Genomic DNA, 17871 nt, shown 5'->3' with positions numbered 1-17871 from the left:
CATTTTTAAACTGAATTTGATAAAGATATGATGTGATGTTAAATGATTTAGTGAGTGGGTCGCAAAAGAAATCTTAGCAGACATTCACCAAAAATAAATAAAAACTAAAATTTAATATTTAAATCAAATTTCCATCACCTTTTAAGAATGTTTTCATTAGATTTGAGAGGGATGGAAAATACAATGTATACAAATCATAGAATTTTAAAAGTACCTGCACGAATGATATTTGAGTTAGTTCAAAAAGACTAGATTGATACGCTCGCAAGAGGTTGATGCGGCAGCGAAGATAATCACGGAAATGACCCCCCCCCCCCCGCCCCCCGAGGGAAACTGATATTACAGAACTGGAGGAAAAAACCTACAACTCAGAATGAACTGACGCCAGAAGAAGCTCTTTCGCGAATTGTTGATTGTAATTTAATAAAATTTCTGTACAAAATTATTCGAAAGACTGCCAAGATCTGAGGCCACCAGCTTTATCCTAGCTAGACTAGACGTAAAAAAATATTCGTACCCAGAGGGGACATCAGTGGAAGAAAAAAAAATTAAAGTTTCCTTTCAAGGGCTTCTGAACCACACAGCCCCGCGCAGCGCAGCACCCCACAGTTTTTTTCCATCGTGTTCTGTGTCATTGCTTCTTTTCATCGGTGGTAATAAAAAAAAATATTTCTAGCTGTAACTTAAGTAACCATTGTTTTTCGCTTCCAAGTGTGACTTTCAAGCAAGCTAGGTGACATACATTGTTACATTTTATTGATAATTTATTATGTTAGTTAGGTGTATTTTGCGTAAGTATGTATATATTAAATGAGAAACCTCTCCATTTTTCGGTTTCCACCCGTTTTTCCATTCCTTTTAGAAAAATGCGAGCCATGATATCTTTACTACGGAAAAAGACTCTACATTCCATCAAAATAATATCATAAACCACAATTCAATACTGAAATTATATTTTTTTCAATTTTTTTAATTCCTAAACCACCGAATACAACTCATATTAAGCCATTTTATATTGGGTATACAAAAAATTTAACAATAAATTACACGAACAACTAAGCCCTGGATAGGGAAAACCTATCCAGGCGGGACTCGATCCCGCGATTTCTTGTTTGGCAGGCGAGGACTTACCCAGCCGCCACCGAAGTCGGCGACGTGATTTTGATGAAATGTCTGCTAATATAATGAAGATAATATCGTCAGCAATTTCGGAAAAGGTGTAAACTCAAAAGGACCTTCGCATTCGCAGCCCTATTTTTTCAGCGCATGAGAGAGGAACACGGGCCTCATAAGTTGGCTTCTACTATTTCTAATTGGCTCGCATTAGGTGTCACATATCAACTCCGACTGCGACCCCTGTTCCATCGACTCGTATCAAATTTATCATGAGTATCAAATTTCTCCTCGGAGTCGTCGCGGGCGAAGTTGGGATGGGAGTTGCCTTTTCGCCCCTCCCCCTTATCTCTCCCTTGAGGCCTTAGGCTTCGGTCTCCATGTCCGGGCGCTGCGGCTAGAGGCCTTCGTGAGCCGTTAATTTGGGAAACTCAAACGCTAGGGCGCCCGCTTAACTAAATTGAGTTTTTATTTCACGGTTCTGCTTCATAAGTCTATTAGATTAATACTATTTTGGAGGATACATAATTAATTTCCTATTCCACTTTCCCGAAGCAAATCATCCCTAATTGTGAGACAAGCTACTTTCAAAATTATTTATACATCATGTAGCCAAGATTTACAGGCACAAAATATCCTGGACATAAAAATAACTGCTTTATTTAATTCCCAAAGTTTGGTTACACCTCTTTCGACCAATTAGTTTTTTTCCATGAAAAGGAGCCTTCAAAAAATATTTAATTAGTTTAGAAATATCTCACCATACATTACAGAAGACACAAAGAGCTTAATTATAGCAAGGCTTTAAATATACCTTTTTAAAATGCATTGACTAGATTATAAGAACCAACCTAACTGATACCATTTTTAATGAACGACTGTAACCGTTACAGGTAAAAAGAAAATTAAATGTAATCATTGCCAGTAATTCAGTTACCTCCCAACTCTGGAAAAGGGAAAAAAGAGTCCTTGGGTGGGTGGAAAAGGTAGTGATTCCCTCAGTGTATGTGGTAAAAATCAGACACATTTTGACTCAGTCACGGTATCATCACGGGGAATCAACAGGTGGGAGTTACAGGAACAGACTGTGAGGGTGTAGAGCTGTGGATAGGAGGAATTCAGGAGACCAGTCGAACCAGCAGTAAGCATACAGCTAGGTATTTATTTGGGGAACTTATGGAAAAATCAAACCACTAGTTTTAAACAGTTTCTACCAAGTTACTGCTGTGACTTGATTCAAAGTGTCTCATTTAGGTTATTTTGTTATGTATTTCAAGGGAAAATGTTTCTGATTAAAATTTCTCAAACAACTGATCAATGATAGAGGAGAAGATTATCTAAAATACTTGGTCTTTTATCTGAATATGTATCTGAAATACATGGATAAAACACTAAAATAATAAGGGCACTTTTATACATACCTGTTCAAAAATATTATAGTGATTAATCCCAGCCTGATTTTCTTGGTTCATTTTCCTTCCTAGCTCGCATGCCAATCAAATATTTTCACCAATTATTATCAATTAAAGTGGTCACTTGTTATGAAGTGTACATTTATCCAAAAGGAGAGGTGGATACCACCATCCATAGCCATCAAAAATTTTACAATCCTTAGGTACCTAAATACATGGTACTAAAATCATCACAATTGCATCCATTGTAGCAATGCAGTAAATTTTTAAAATTCAGGTTTCATGCACATTTATACTTTCTTAGCCATTATATGGATGGCACATTCTCCAATTTATTTTGACTCTTAATCTAAATATTTTTTTTGGTGCTGGGATAAATTTGAATAAAACAATACCGGATTCATTATACACTCTATCAGATCATTTAGAGCGTGGAAAACCTCTCTCCTCTCCAGTCTTCTCACACGTGTAAAGAGTAGGTACTCAAAGTACCAGTTCTCAATACTTATGTCTTGTTACTTAGAAAAAAGATCTTCATAGAACCATGGGCGAACCCAGCAGGGGGCAGCTGCCCCCCCTGGAATCAAAAGTTTAGTTCAAAGATAGTTTTGAAAATTTTTCTTTAAATCCAAGAAAAGTGATATTAGTATAAAACAGTAATTAAAATAAAAATATTTTTCTGAGCATATAATTATAAAATCTAAGAACGCGCTGTTATAATTTTTGTGAAATTTTGGTTTCCATAACCTTTTCTGCGTTACAATCTGAACGACCTCGGCTTGCCCCCTTCTAGTGTTGATCCTAGGTATGCACTTGAATAGAACAACATGGAAAGACTTAAGGACATAAAATTGAATTATTTCTTACTGTCTCATATGACCCATTTATAGCTCTCTGGTTCAAGAATGAATCAAAAGGCATTTTTTCAAGGAGAGGAAATCTGCTGCCATACAGTGCACCATCCACAAAAAACACAAGCAAATCCTTTGCTTTACCTTCTTCCATTCCCATTAATCGCTATATCTTAAGAGCTCCTCATCCTCGAAGCAAACTTAGCCTGAGTGATTGGGTAAGAGAATAGTGATACAATAAATATAAATTCAAAAGTAACACTAAGTTCTCTCAAGATCTCAGGTTGATGGAAGATTTCACTCAGGGGCGGATCCAGGATTTCTCTCTGGGAGGGGCACAAGCAAGACCGTATCCAGGATTTTGTTCAGGGGGGGCACAAGGATACCTCGTCATACAAAACGAACGAAATGATAATGGGACCGTATTAAAAATCTAGCATATTTTTAAGGGTCACGTGCCCCCGTGCCCCCCCCCCCCTGGATCCGCCTATGCTTTCACTAGTGGTTTGGGTCAATGATTGGTAGACAGATGGGACAATTTGGATGTTAATGCTTGTTCTTCTGTGGAAGGGACACCTTGGGAGTATATAGTACTTACATGCTTTCGGCGTGGCTTCTTCCAACTATATCATCTCACTGCAAAAATGCTGCATCAGATTCTAATCATGGTCCGAAAAAACAGGAACCATTGTAGCAGAGCACATATTCCGGTGTTGTAGGCTAAGTAGGCTATTGCCAGACCCCATTAAAGAGTGCAGAATGACTCCTCTTCCACATTCTTTTGGACTTGATCCTCTAACTCTTCCCCAATAGTGACCTTCTTTCTCATAATTGATCAGAATACATCTGACTGGCAACTGAACCAGTGACGAAGTGGTAACCACCATCTAAAATACCAACAACCATTCAGCCAACTAACCTAATTACCCCCCTCTGTACTGACTTCTATAATGGGGCAATGACCAAATCTGAGGTTTGGCAACACGAATGAAAATCTTAATCCCATATGCACGCACACATTCCCTTCAATAATGAGGTCATTGGGTATAATATCTAAGGATATGCAAGATGGAAGGAAGCTTGAGGAATATTTTTATATGGATTTCAAATTCAGGGAATCGATCACAGAAACTGACTCAAATGAATACATACATAAAAATTACTCCTTCTCACCACATGGCAAAGCACAGATGTGCTTAAACCGTCAGTAAAAATTAAAATAAAATACCACTACCTATGCCAAAAATTCCTCAAGTGACAACAATCACTAAGGGTATTATAATCTTGGATATTTGCTCACTTCAAGGAAGTTTAATGGGACACAAATAATAGGAAGACAAGTTTATAGCTCCTGTAGATGGCATGCAGCCTAAACACAGAAAAGGAAGGACTAATTTGGGTAAGAAGATGGGGCTGTTTATTTTCCCTATTAAGAAAGACAGAATCTGCCCATAAAGATGAGAATAGGCTGGGGAGCAGGTATAAAGATAAGATTAAGCCCAGTGCATGTGTACCTCCAGTTGCCCCTTGAGATACACAATAAATGGAGTACTACCACAACAATTCATCCACCGCTCTTGCGAATGAGAGCTTGGATGATAGGAACATGTTATATATGCAATTACAATAATAATCAAGCATTCTTATAAATTCAACCTGAAATACAGAAAACATCGAAAACACCAAAAGTGGGCAATCACTTTGGAAAATGAGTACCCATTATATGGGCAGATAAACTGTTGTGAATGGTATTATTTCTCATTTTTATTAGCCATTATCTTTGTATGAAAATAAATTAGTCTTGGTCACTATGGGACACAATAGAATACAATCGTTTGCTATTGCACGCAAAATAAGAGTCTCATTCGTTGTTTAACACAACACTATGTTTTTTCTCGATTATCACAAGCATTAGAAGAAGTAGAAAAATAACACTGCCGCTTTTATATCACGTTATTACCCTATCCCATATTCACCAAGTCACGCCGATAGAGCTCACACCGCACTGACCCAGGATCACCAAGTTCCGGGAGTGGAGGACAATTACAGTTCCTCTAGTGTCTTTGTGAATTCCACAGGTCACTCTAGACTGATGTCTTGGGATAAACTTCTTCTACAGGGGGAGGATAATTAGATTGTTCCCGGACATAATTCACAGTGGATGCTGAGAAGCACTGGTGTCACATATTTTAAACGATCTTTGGACCTCCGATGCAATTCCTTAGCTGACTTGCCGTCTGATTTGCTTCAGGGTGGCTCCATTGGAACGTTCCTAGCAAAAAATTAATGATATTGTTTCACCGTCTGCAGTACACTGTTGTAGTTTACGGAGCAGCCATAAGATGGCGTGCAGAATTAATAGAGGTATGAGCAAGCAGTTCAACTCCGGCCATAGTCTAGAGTGATACATGTGTCTCAGTTGTCCCATTACTTGCCCTGACAAGAAACTAGGAACACTACACCATCAGTCATAAAAATACACCTATTATATCAAACCCATTTAAAAATGAATGGCTAAAGAGAGAACTGAAACATGAAAACAGCATGCTACAGGGAATGAAAAATTTGCTTAGTGTTCAAGCAACATATCAGAGTAATTGAATAATTAGTTATGATATTTAGGGAAAAGTAAAAACGAGAAGGTGAAAAAAAGACATCGTGAAACACTGGTTTGAGAAAATGTTAATATTTAACAAGGGTTTAACTTTACTGCATTCACTTCAAAAAATCCACTTTTCGGTAACTAATTGCTTCTCCTGCACACCATCCCATGGCTTCTAAAAACTGTGGTCAACAGACCAATCAATGCGTTTGAAAATTAAAGAATTTAATTTTTCCTTACCATTTTGTAGAAATGTGAATCATTCCAGTGGATTCGTAAGGGATGAGAAGGTTGAGAGCTGTTGCTTTACCTATTGTTGCTGCATTGCTGGAATATTTTAACATGATAATCAATAAAACTAATAAGGGATAATTATGTGAGTGGTGAAAATAATTTAAAAAGCAATTTTAGATGCTATTGGGATTGGATGAATGATATGAAGAAGTCAAGGAAGATAATCTTACCGCTTTCTTTCTTTCCCATGTCTTCATAGCTGTTTTATATTTTTCAAACTCATGGCACCAATCAGAGTAAACTCTCCGATAGTCATGAGACTTAGCAGGAGCAGTGCATCGATGGGCATCTACGGTTACATTATGGCTGCAGAGAAGCTGACCACCAATCCAGCAATCATACCTTCCTCCATCAGCTTCCGTCACTCCGATCACAACTAAGCCTCGTTCAGATGTTTCAATATATTTCCCAGGCCTTAAAAAAATAAATTAAATCGTTTTAAATTTACATAAGACTAATCGAAAGTACCTCACAATGATACCAAATAATGAATGAAATCAGGAGTACATTTTCCTCCTCTTTTACAAGTCACTACAACCAAGTTACGAACTCATCAAGGGATCATTTCTATTTATTTCTGGTAGCAATTTTCAGCTGCAGCAGATACAGCGTTCATCAGCGGCGCCGACTCCATGGGGCCCCAGAGGGCCCGAGCCCCCACGAAAATTTGCTATGGGTGTGAGGAAAAAATGTGGCAGGCTTTTCAATTTTCCCCGGAGTGTCCAGATATCGAGATTCGAGTTATCATGGTTCTAATATTGATCATATGACTCTTCTAAAATGCTTAAAAAAACTTAAAACTCACTACTTATAAAACTTCCCGGGGCAAGATCCCCGGTTTGGGCCCCCCCAATAATTTTTGAAAGTCAGCATCCCTGGCGTTCACTACCCCTCTTCTCCAACTCTCCCTCGCCCATTCAAATACATTAAATTACACCCAAAGGCGGAATTATGGGCAGTCACAGGGGCACGACGCGACGAATTTTACAGCCATGGTCATAATAATCATGCTTATGGCGCAAGGGAACTGCTAAGGAAACGTCGCGACGTCACCTAACAGGCGGTGGCAGCCATAGCTACCGACCATGCTTCGTGGCCCAGCAATGTTATTTCCCATACTTAACCCTCTCTCGTTTCACTCGCCTGTGAGGTGTCGGCGAGGGAACCTTCTGTTATTGTTAGTGACCGAAGTTGCTAATTGTTTGTTTGGATGTTTCAGCGCCCCGCTGGAGAATTGCGCTTCAACTTTCTTAATAGCTGTAAGACCATTGCGCACGGAGAGCCTTATTTAACTTCCTGGTTTCTCAAAATTATGTGTTTATTGATATTTTCATATGTTCTATGAAAATATTAGAAAAGTGGCCCTTTACTCACAGCCTGACGAGCCACCATGCGCAAGATCTAACAATAAATCTGCTGCTTTGAGCGAAAAATGTTTCATGGAGGGTCAGAACATAAGAAGAAGAACTTTTTTTTATCCCATCTTGACCTTTTCCACGGGATAGACCCATGGAAGAAGATAAGATATGCACTGATAATTAGATATCGAATTAACCGCACTGCCAATCTGTTGATTAAATTATTTAAGGAGGCCTTGATCTAAAAAACGAGTTTATTTTGAGCTTGGCTCAGTAATTTTCTATTTAATTACGAAGTAAAGAATAAACGTTCGTTATGTTCACGCACCTAAAGTAAGGCTACCTACACACAGAAAATAATGTAATGACAGATTTGTACACCATGGCGTTGGAAAGCGACAAGCGGCCATTATGCAAGGGAGAGGACACTCAAGGTGGGAAGGCCGGGAGGCCAATCACCCCTCTCAGGAACAAAAGAGTTTGGGTAGCAATGATAAGGAAAGAACGTGATAGTATATTTATACTTTTCTCTGGTTTCCACTCGGGTACCTAAGATATTCGAAGAGCGCAGACGCATAGTGAGCGGAAATCGGAAAATGCCGGACAAAATTACAAAATGGCTATTTTTGAGTTACAAACTTGAAACTACGCAAGTATAATCAAATATGTTTTAAATTTATGAATATGTACTCCATTTGGCAGAGATCCCACCCGCTACTGAGATACAGAGGCTCAAACGTCAGCAAATTTCCATAAAATCGCCCGTCTTCAATTTTCTTTGAAAATCTTCCGAAGTAAGTAGATGGTGAAGTTATAGGTGGATTCTTGCGGAATAAAAAACCACATAATCTGTTTTCATGGTGTGTTTTCTTTAGTTTTCCGTAATCTTAAAGAATATTATCGATAAGTTCTTGCCCTGCAGTAACAAAATGGCGGATACTGTTTTTCGACAAAGTTTTACGTTTAGGTAGAGTTTCAAATGGATTTTCGGCAAAGTAACCCGAAGTAACTTATAAGAGATCATTATTTGAAGATTTTTTAAAGGTGTATATGTAGTTATCTTTAAAATAAGTTTGCGACGCCGGAAATTGCAATGATTTTTCGATCACGCGACAGGGTTCGTCTCCGCGCGTCGAGAGTTGGAATAGCCGCGACGCGGTAAGGTTATTGAAACTGTATGGGTTTAATGCTCAGCATTCACCGCATTTATGTTTTGCTTCAAGATACCGATTCTCAAATAGTCTATGGAGAAGACAGCGGAGGATTTTCAGCCGAGGTAAGTGCACGTTTCATTGAAGTTCATTTCGTTTTCTCTGGATACGATCGACGACTATGCTTCTATTAAAAGCGTTCAAAAAGTGAGTTGCTTTCCTGGGACTCATACAAAAAGACCTACCAGAAAGATACCAGCTGAGACTCTTATACCTTCTTTACTCTCTGATCCCTGACGTACAGGATTCTACTGTGAAATCGGTCGTTTTATGACACCACGGAGCGGACCCTTTGACCGTCTTTACAGGGTACTTCCACCGGAACTTTTAGCTTTTTTAAAATGTGTATCATACCCTCAGCCATTTTGTTCGGCTTTTTCCGATTTCCGCCCACTCTGCGACGCGACGTTTCGGGTCCGACTCGTCACCCAATGCCACTGAATGGATATTCGATCAGCAACTCATGGAATTGAACTCTAAAAAGAATTATGATGACCAGAGCTAAGTCTAAGCTGGTCCACGGTCCTCCTCGACAACAATTGGGGGTCGACCAACCCTCCCCCTCCCGATGCTGAGCTTCAACAGCTGCATCTTTTCGCCGGAAAATTGTAAAATCATGCATAAAGTGATAGTAGATATTCCACGAAACTAGATAAGAAGGGCTGGACTCTTGTGGGCATTTCTGTCAACGCTATGGTCGCCGTAGGCAAACTCGACCGCTAGAGGGCAGGATCGACACTCGCCCATCGCCAATACTCCACTGATCATAGCGGCACAGCTAAAAACGCTGAATTTGATGAAGCATGCATGAAATTTGGTAGATTTGTTCCGAATCGCCTCATGTCTAATCGAAAGGGCGTGGATTGAGGGGGGTAAATATCTGGGGGGGGGGGTAATAAGGAAAAAAATATTTTTAAGTCCCGATTTCAATCCAGTGTGGTGCACGGTGTCGTTTACACACAGAGCAACAATGATGGTGAATGTGGTGGAAATAAAATTTTTTCTGCGCCCGGGAAGTTACGAAAATGGAGCCTTCTTTAAAGGTAGCGGCTGTTTTGGTGAAGAAGTCTCTCAATGCGTATATTACTTATATAAAAGGGACCCACGCAATAGTACTTTTTTCTGCAGTTGCCGGTCGCCGTCAATGCATTTTACTGGTAGTTGGAGCGCTAACTCTGAATGGCGATGCTTTACAAAGAATACATGAAACAATCTTTCATCGATAATCCCAAATCTGAAAAAAGTTAATTCTAAGGGAATCAACAACAGCATCATTATTTGTAATAACCTACTTGTAATAAATATGAGAGCGTCCTTTGCTCTTAGAATGGTGGTACCAAACCACATGCTGATTGGCAAGAACTTCTGGCATCTTTAGGAAGCAACCTAAATGAATACTTTGGCCCCAAGTCACAACCATTCTCTTCTTCATTGCTGATGTGTCACACATACTATGCGTCGTGTTAGCCACATCTTGGAGGAATCTGAAAAATATCAAAGTGACATCGCAGACAAATATGTAATTTGCATCTTTTGCTAAATTTGAAATAAAACGAGCAGAAAATTTTGAAAGTGTTGAAGATAATGTAAGGTTAAATGCTTGTATTGAAATAAATAAGGTGGTAAATTTACCCAGAAACGTATGGTTTGCATGAGTTTGAGTCTTTGTCCCAGCCGCAGTAAGGGTCGTGGCCACATCTAAGGCAATTGTCATACCTTCTGCTACACATAATCAAGTCAATTTGACGAATGCGGTTATCAGAGGCAATATACAACGATTTATGCTGAAAAATAAAACAAAATTAGCATCGGACAATTACGGTGAAATATTATTAGAAAGTTATTATTAACATTGTTGTTATCATGGAAGTTATGTTATGTATTTTTGTACGAAAGTTTTTTATAAATATTATACATAAATATTGTTCAATGAAGTAATAAAAGTTATCATTGTTATAAATGGTAATAATTAATGTCACTCCTTAAAAATTCATACCTGATTTGATACTGCCATCACTCTTATTGGCTCATCAAGGGTAACCTCAAATATATCAAGCAATCGTGAATGAGGTTGTCCTTTTGAATCAAACCATTGCACTATTTTGAAAACCTTTCCTGCATCTGAGGAGGAAGAATTGGAAAGTGGGTCAGAAAATTATGCGATTAAATCGGAAATTTTATTTTGCGCGTCGAAAACGATGATACTTACTAGTTCCAGCATAGAACACTGTATAATCAATCTCTCTACCATAAATATTTATAGTTAGCTTGTCCACAGCAAGATGAGTGAACAGGACGTCTCTTTTATAATACACAGGTTTGGAATATTCATGTGCTACAGCTTCGTCCATCAAGGGGTGAGACCTAATGAAGTTCAGTACGGTATCTGTAACGAGAGAACGAATAATATAAAAAAATAACGCTATGACAAGTCAGTTTGGGTCAATGTACAATTTGCACACGGCTAGTTTTTATGTAATTGAAGAACACACAGAGCATTACTACACGGTTCTAGAAGCAAGAGTAAGGATGTTTTCACGAGGGTAAACCATATCCGTGGTGTGCAGGATTAAAAGGTCAGCGAACCTGAATAATAATTAAGCTTAATTCACCTTTGATATTCTTGCATCCGAATAAATTCTTTCATTCCACTTGCTTAAAGTTTATCTAATAACAATGCTTAATATATTCCAATTCATATACTCACCTGGCAATGTTTCGGTGTCATTAACGCACTGTCCTGGTCTAGGTTCGGGCACACGATTTGATTGGACTGGCAGCCAAGCAGAACTGCTTGTTGCTTGCTCTTTGAATTTCCCATCGAATGCATCTTGAATGGCATCAATGGAGAAAGAGCATATGGCTGATCCCATTAGCCCGTTAGTAGAGGTGATGAAAGTGCCATAGAATGTCCTTGTATCTCCTGGCACCATGTACACACTCTCTGCATCCATTTCATTGACAAATAAAAACATTTAATTAGTAGGCTATGTAATCACATACGAACAACGTAATTAATTAAATATTTACTGATATTATGGGAAAAGACTTTCCGTGCGAACTGTTTCGAAAGTGAGGATTTATAGAAGTAAATATTTAGGGAGGCGTACAACCTCGGCGGGAAGTGTATGGCCCAAAAAGTAATAGCATCGATTGGTATTCTAGAATTCTAGCTGTATATCAAGAGATAATGCTGCATTTACAATATTATTATGCAAGATTGAATATAATCATATGATTTGATACATTCCATAACGATGGAAAACGATAGAGAAAAAAATTTAAAGCGTCCGATTATTTCCTAGTGTATCTTCAAATCGAAAAAATGTAGTATTTCATACCTACTCTTTTCATTCTTCGCAGCTGTCATGAATTTATGTTCTCCTTAATATATTAACGCGCAAATTCTGATTGAAGAACTTATTGATCTATGGTGGAAGAAATAATAACAGTTTTTTAAAAATATTTTTGCTCAAAACATCAACTCGGCATAAAAACTATACCTCTTATCAAATGTATTTTTTTCGCAGAGTAAAACGAAATTTTAAGAGAACCAGCGCCAATATTCATCTTCTAAATGGAAAAATGAGATGGCCTGCCTCTTTCCCTGAGATAGTGTACCTTTTTGATATTTTACTAAGGTAAAAAAAAAGAAAAAGAGGAATTTTCCAGGAATGGAAAGTATAATTAATGCAGAAACTCACTCCTGCATTTAAAAAAATGAATGCGAAAAAATATAACAGAGCATAAAACAATGTTATCAATACACATAGAAAAATTCTTTCGAGAAAAATCATTATGTGCACGACAAAGCGATTCTTTCTGTCATTAGTACAGTCTAGCATATTTCGGCATACTGTAATTCCTGATATCAAATATTCATTTTTACCAATTTTCAGTAGGGTCTTCTCAGGTTTTTCATACCAAACCTTTGAATTACTTATGTCCCGGTTTCTAATCAATTATCTACCTTAGGTCTGAATATATTAAATGACCTTTAGCACCGACGAATCTTTCGTACATAAATTGCAAAAGAGAAGTTCGATAATGATTTTTCTCAACACTGCTTTCATATTTCAAACAGAGTGTTTGTTCTTGATGGCTACAAAGCAAAATGTTCGCAAAAACGACGCAAATGACAATCACAGCAATTTAGGAATTTCCTAGAAACTCCAGGATGGGATTTATAGATGCATTAATATGCAATCGTAGGTTTGTAAACAGAAGATTAAAGCAAATATAGCATGGATAATATTATTAAGTGGAGCACATATGTGTATAACACAAACTTACGGATTTCATTGAAGTAGAATGGGAATTCTCCCGGAATGGAGCAGTTGAGCCTTGCTTTGAGGTATGTTGCCCAGTTTTGGCTCAAAATATTTTTCCCTCCCGTGTCCCTCTTGCAAACGCGTGCTACTCGAGAATAGACGCTTTTGCCACAGTTGATGTACTCCACTGCAGTCTCCCGGAAGAAGAAGAACACATATTCACCGATGTCATAGGAACCTACAAAATCCGGCTCTGAAAAAAATCATGGAAAAAGAAGACTTTCATAACTTTTGAATTCTTGGAATATATGCAATAGTTTTTAAGGGAAGTCGGGTCTATTTTTATCACGGGGAAATCTCAATCAAAGCATACTCGATGCAAAAATTCGAAGCTGTTTATGGAGCAACATTTAACATTCAATTTAGAGTTAGCCAATTTGCGTGGAGCCCGAATATTACGCAAGCTTTACGCGTTAATTACAGCTAAAAAAATCCTCACAACCAGTGGAAGCATTGGGTAAATTCAATTTTCAGGAGCTTATGTAAATTACTACTACTGAAATAAGGATTAACGTTTGTACCGGAGGGCATATCCAATCCTTCAATTTATTTGGGGAACGTTTAGTGATCTATAGTTAGAAACAGGAAAATGACAATTTTCTATTGCTAGCTATTCATCAAGAATTGATACAAAATTTTGAATAAGTGCCACTTATCTACTTCGGTGACATTTTTTGAGTCCATTCTGATCACTGGCTGTTTTTTAGAGCATAGTTTAGGATATACCCTATTTATGCGTAGTTGATGCGGGATATTTCCCTTCCTTCGAATAAAATATGCTTCAATTTGACTCCTGGTACAAAAATCCCATGAGTGAAGTTGCTAATTTAATTATCACAATAGCTATGCAACGAAGTTCCCAGCTAATTGAGAACGGTGAGAGTGGTGACGGACTTAACACTCAAAGTGCCGCGGGCCGATATGTCGGCTTTTGCTTCTCTACCAAAAAGTGCCTGGAGACGATATTTCCGCTTAAAGATAGGTAGTTTTTCAAATTAATAATTATGGAGCAACTAAAATCTTGAATAAAGGAATCAACACTAATTATATAGCTATAAATCAATATTCTAAAAGCATAAAAAACAGCATTTCAATATACCAAAATATAGAATGACAGAATTTTTTTTCTTGAGGGAGATACATTTTATTAAAATACATTTGGCATTTTGGCATTTCTCGCCGGTCTCACTCCAACTAGGTGGCACACAGACGGTTAAACAAGGGTACTGGAGAAAGCTAGACGGAAGGAGCTTCGGAATTCCTAAACTTATTTCGGTTCCATCTTCTTTTCACTACCCCACAAAATTCAGACAACGCTTCAATATGTTCTCCACAGAGACTCGCGCTTTAATATATGCGTATATGTGCTTTAAATGAAGGTTATAAATAGACAAGGCATCTTCAACTCCATTTGCATGAATGAGAGGGCACATACTCCTGTAATGGGAGGCAGAGGGTCTTCGGGATATTCACCTGGGTTGCCCTTCGCCGGGAGGAAAGTTGACCCAACGGAAAATATAAAGGCGGTGGTAAAGAGAGACAACGGGAAAAGATTACAATGGCAGGAGGGAAGGAGGCATAGGTGATTAGGGGATAGAATTATTTTGGCCTGGCAAGAGTTTGGGGTGTGTGCTCTTTAATTACGATAGCCTTTCCTCATATATTCCGTGTCTTTTTTCTCTACCACTTCTTGCAGGTACCCCTCTCTCTCCACTCCGAAAAGAGGCGGCTGTGATTCTTGATTTTATTTTTCATTTGTTTTAAGCCCCCCTGATCGTTTTTTCTCATCAGTTAATATTTCGCTCTGGGAACTGAATTTACACTTCACGTAACGTCAGTTTTACTTTCAAAAAGTATTTTCTTTTCTCTTTCAACTCGAACGCTGCTTAAAGTTTCCAATCTCTTGCTTTAAAATAATACCAACAGTTCCGCTTACAGTTCAACCTTTTCCTGTCTTTCACCACAACTCCCAAAACCATTTTCCAGCACATACGATTGGAATTTTTCATAGATTGGAAATCCGAAAGCCATTCTTTTTAGAAAAACTTGTCATAAGTAAATTTTATAAACATTCCATTGTGAAATAGTCTTCATATTTTAAAGATTATCTTCCTGCTCCTTCAATTCCCAAAAATAACTACAATTCAGCAATTAATTTTAAATAAGAATGCCAAAGCAAACAGCCTATTTTCCACGCAGAACCCAAATAAATTGATTATTATCGGATCAAGAGTGGTCAAGGATCTTTATCGAGAGATTTATTATTTACTTAAAGAGCCTCTTAACTATGGGCGAAATGCACAACGCTCAAATCGCTAATCACCACGTTCTCCGTATGTTTATTTTGGCGCTTCATCCTCAGTTCTTTGCTTCCAATCCGATACCAATGTGAAAATATTAGGATCGAACGCAAAACAACATCGAAGCGGTGGTCCCTCCGAACCGTAGGAGGTGAAAATATTTTCTCACTCAATTGCGTTTTCTTACTGAAAATTTACCCGCTACCCATCTAGCGGCATTTTATAAATATACCATTGATTGAAATACTATGATTTAAATAAGATTCTTCTAGCGTCATGTCTTTTCTCAAGGCTCCAAAATTCACTTCCAAAAATATCGGGAATACATGAATGAATTACGAATCTGGAAGTGAATACCTACAGACTACGACTGAGAAAAGTTACGTAATTAAAAGATATATTAACGCAGTAGCCATCATGAAAGCTAGAAAAATAATAAATGATACTATAGCATGAAAAATAGATTTTAATAATATTTAACCTAGCCATAATTTCGATGAATGATAATAATAACCAAGCCATAATTTCAAAACAGATGGACAACAAAAAATGGGTTTTTAGGTAGCCTAATTTTCTTTTTCTGTGAAGGACTAAATGCCAGATAAACTATCAATGTAGCGCAAAGAGACTTAAAAGATTAATTGAGGACAGTGAAGAATTTTCTCCGTATTCCCTCGTCACTCGAAACTAGGCGTTAAGAGCGAATAAATTTAGTTTGGCCTCTGAACCTTACAACAATTTCGATACTTTTTGATCCAGCTACAATTAACCCAACAGCAGATAAGTAGCTGTATCCAATGGAATAGAAATGCACCAACATGCATTTAAACCGAAATAAGTGGAAAGTGGCCAGTTTTGTGGCGTATTTAGTTGATTTTGCGGCGTGTGGAGTTTAGAATTTAACTACATAACGTCAAAATGCATTTTCGTAATGCAGAAAATAAAAAGACAGGTAAATTTAACATGAGAGAATAAGCTTGGTATGTACTTCGTCGGTTCATTGATTTTCACCAAATTTTTAATGATTCATAGGATCACCAAAAAAGTATATTTCTTTTGTCAAAACTACAAGCATGCAAAAGGATGGGACTCACGTTTTTCTGCCGGCTAAAAAAAGAAATATGTTGATCTAGAAATATTAAAAAACACTCAATAAAATTTTTTCTTTTATCATTCGACCGCCACTCATGAGAAAATACACGTGTTTCCTAGGCTTTAATAACTTAGTAAATCAAAAATTAACATCCAAAACATTCGAAATTCTTCCAGTTATGCAACAAAAAGATAGGAGTTCATGTTCAAAGAAAGCTTCCCATCGCTAGGTAGTAAATTCATGGAATTAGTAAATGCATATATGGTGGTAGAAAAATCTCTAATCGTATGGTCGCCAGAGATTATGGAAATGTATTTAATACGAATTACCAGCTGATTATTTAAGTCAGACTTTTATGGCACTTCTATCTGCTTTTCCAAAAAAACATGATTTAGGTAACTCGAACAAAGATAGGCTCATTCCAAGGAAAAAATAAACACGAAAATTGTTCTTACTGCATCTGTTCTTTGAGGGCTGAGCCGTGAATAGATAGGAAGGATTCAAATAAAGAAATATAAAACCTGTAGAGTAATTGAAAAACTTATAAAGCTCTGGATGTTAGCCGGTTGATACATCTGCTTTCATAAGAAGGTTCTTTGAAATTACGCATCTCCTTCCAAAAACTTCAGTTGACTTACACAACCAGAAAGACCTCCCATGCTATCCACCTGCTCATTTATTTTGGAAAGATTAAAAAACTAGATAATGGTAACAGTCACCGTAGCGGTGGCAGCAGTCGTCTCTCCATATTTTATAACTAGTACCTACTTTCCTAATTAGTACTATTTTCCTACGCCCTGGGCGATTGCTTTCTCGAGCTATCTCAATGGACTTCTTTTAAGAGAAGAAGGAATACGAGGAGAGAATAAGTTTTTATTGCTTTTGTACAGCCAAAATGGAAGAAATTAGAAATTTTCAGAAATATTTTTGCAGTAATAGGGGAAACGGAAACTCATGCGAAAACATATCCACAATTAATTGCGTCACCGTGGGTAATACATCGCCGCTTAAGAGTGAGAGGATAAAAAGGAAATGGGAAAGAAAAATGATAAATTTTGGCGTTGCATGAATAAACTTTAGCGTCTCTCCACTCGAGGGAAGTGAAGGAGGGAAGGATGTGACAGTGAAAGGAAAGGAGAAATAATAAATACTGCGGTGAGAGAATAGATTGTGCCCTCAGAGGGGATTTTGGTTGAGACGGACGCAGGAGTCAGGATACGGGGAAATTTATGACGCAAGAGCGGTGCACGACAATGGAGGAAGTTGGCTGCCTGGCGAAGAAGTCTTTTGATTCAGACGCAGTGAT

At 37.8% G+C, this 17871-nt stretch overlaps 1 protein-coding gene across 1 annotated transcript in view; it reads right to left on the bottom strand.

The window, feature by feature from the left end:
* Nucleotides 1–4566: 4566 nt before the first annotated feature.
* Nucleotides 4567–17871, bottom strand: part of LOC124154635 (semaphorin-2A-like) — a 578813-nt gene continuing 565508 nt past the window's right edge. The window contains exons 7-15 of the mRNA XM_046528477.1: nt 13135–13365; nt 11549–11785; nt 11051–11227; nt 10838–10962; nt 10474–10625; nt 10134–10325; nt 6443–6686; nt 6219–6305; nt 4567–5648 (exon numbers count right to left, since the gene is read on the bottom strand). Of these exons, the coding sequence (XP_046384433.1) occupies nt 6285–6305; nt 6443–6686; nt 10134–10325; nt 10474–10625; nt 10838–10962; nt 11051–11227; nt 11549–11785; nt 13135–13365 (1379 nt within the window). The 3' untranslated portion in view covers nt 4567–5648; nt 6219–6284. The remainder of the gene's footprint in view (nt 5649–6218; nt 6306–6442; nt 6687–10133; nt 10326–10473; nt 10626–10837; nt 10963–11050; nt 11228–11548; nt 11786–13134; nt 13366–17871) is intronic.

The sequence above is a fragment of the Ischnura elegans genome, chromosome 2 (assembly GCF_921293095.1).
Source record: "Ischnura elegans chromosome 2, ioIscEleg1.1, whole genome shotgun sequence".
Classification (NCBI taxonomy): domain Eukaryota; kingdom Metazoa; phylum Arthropoda; class Insecta; order Odonata; family Coenagrionidae; genus Ischnura; species Ischnura elegans.
This window is presented reverse-complemented; position numbering and strand designations above follow the sequence as displayed.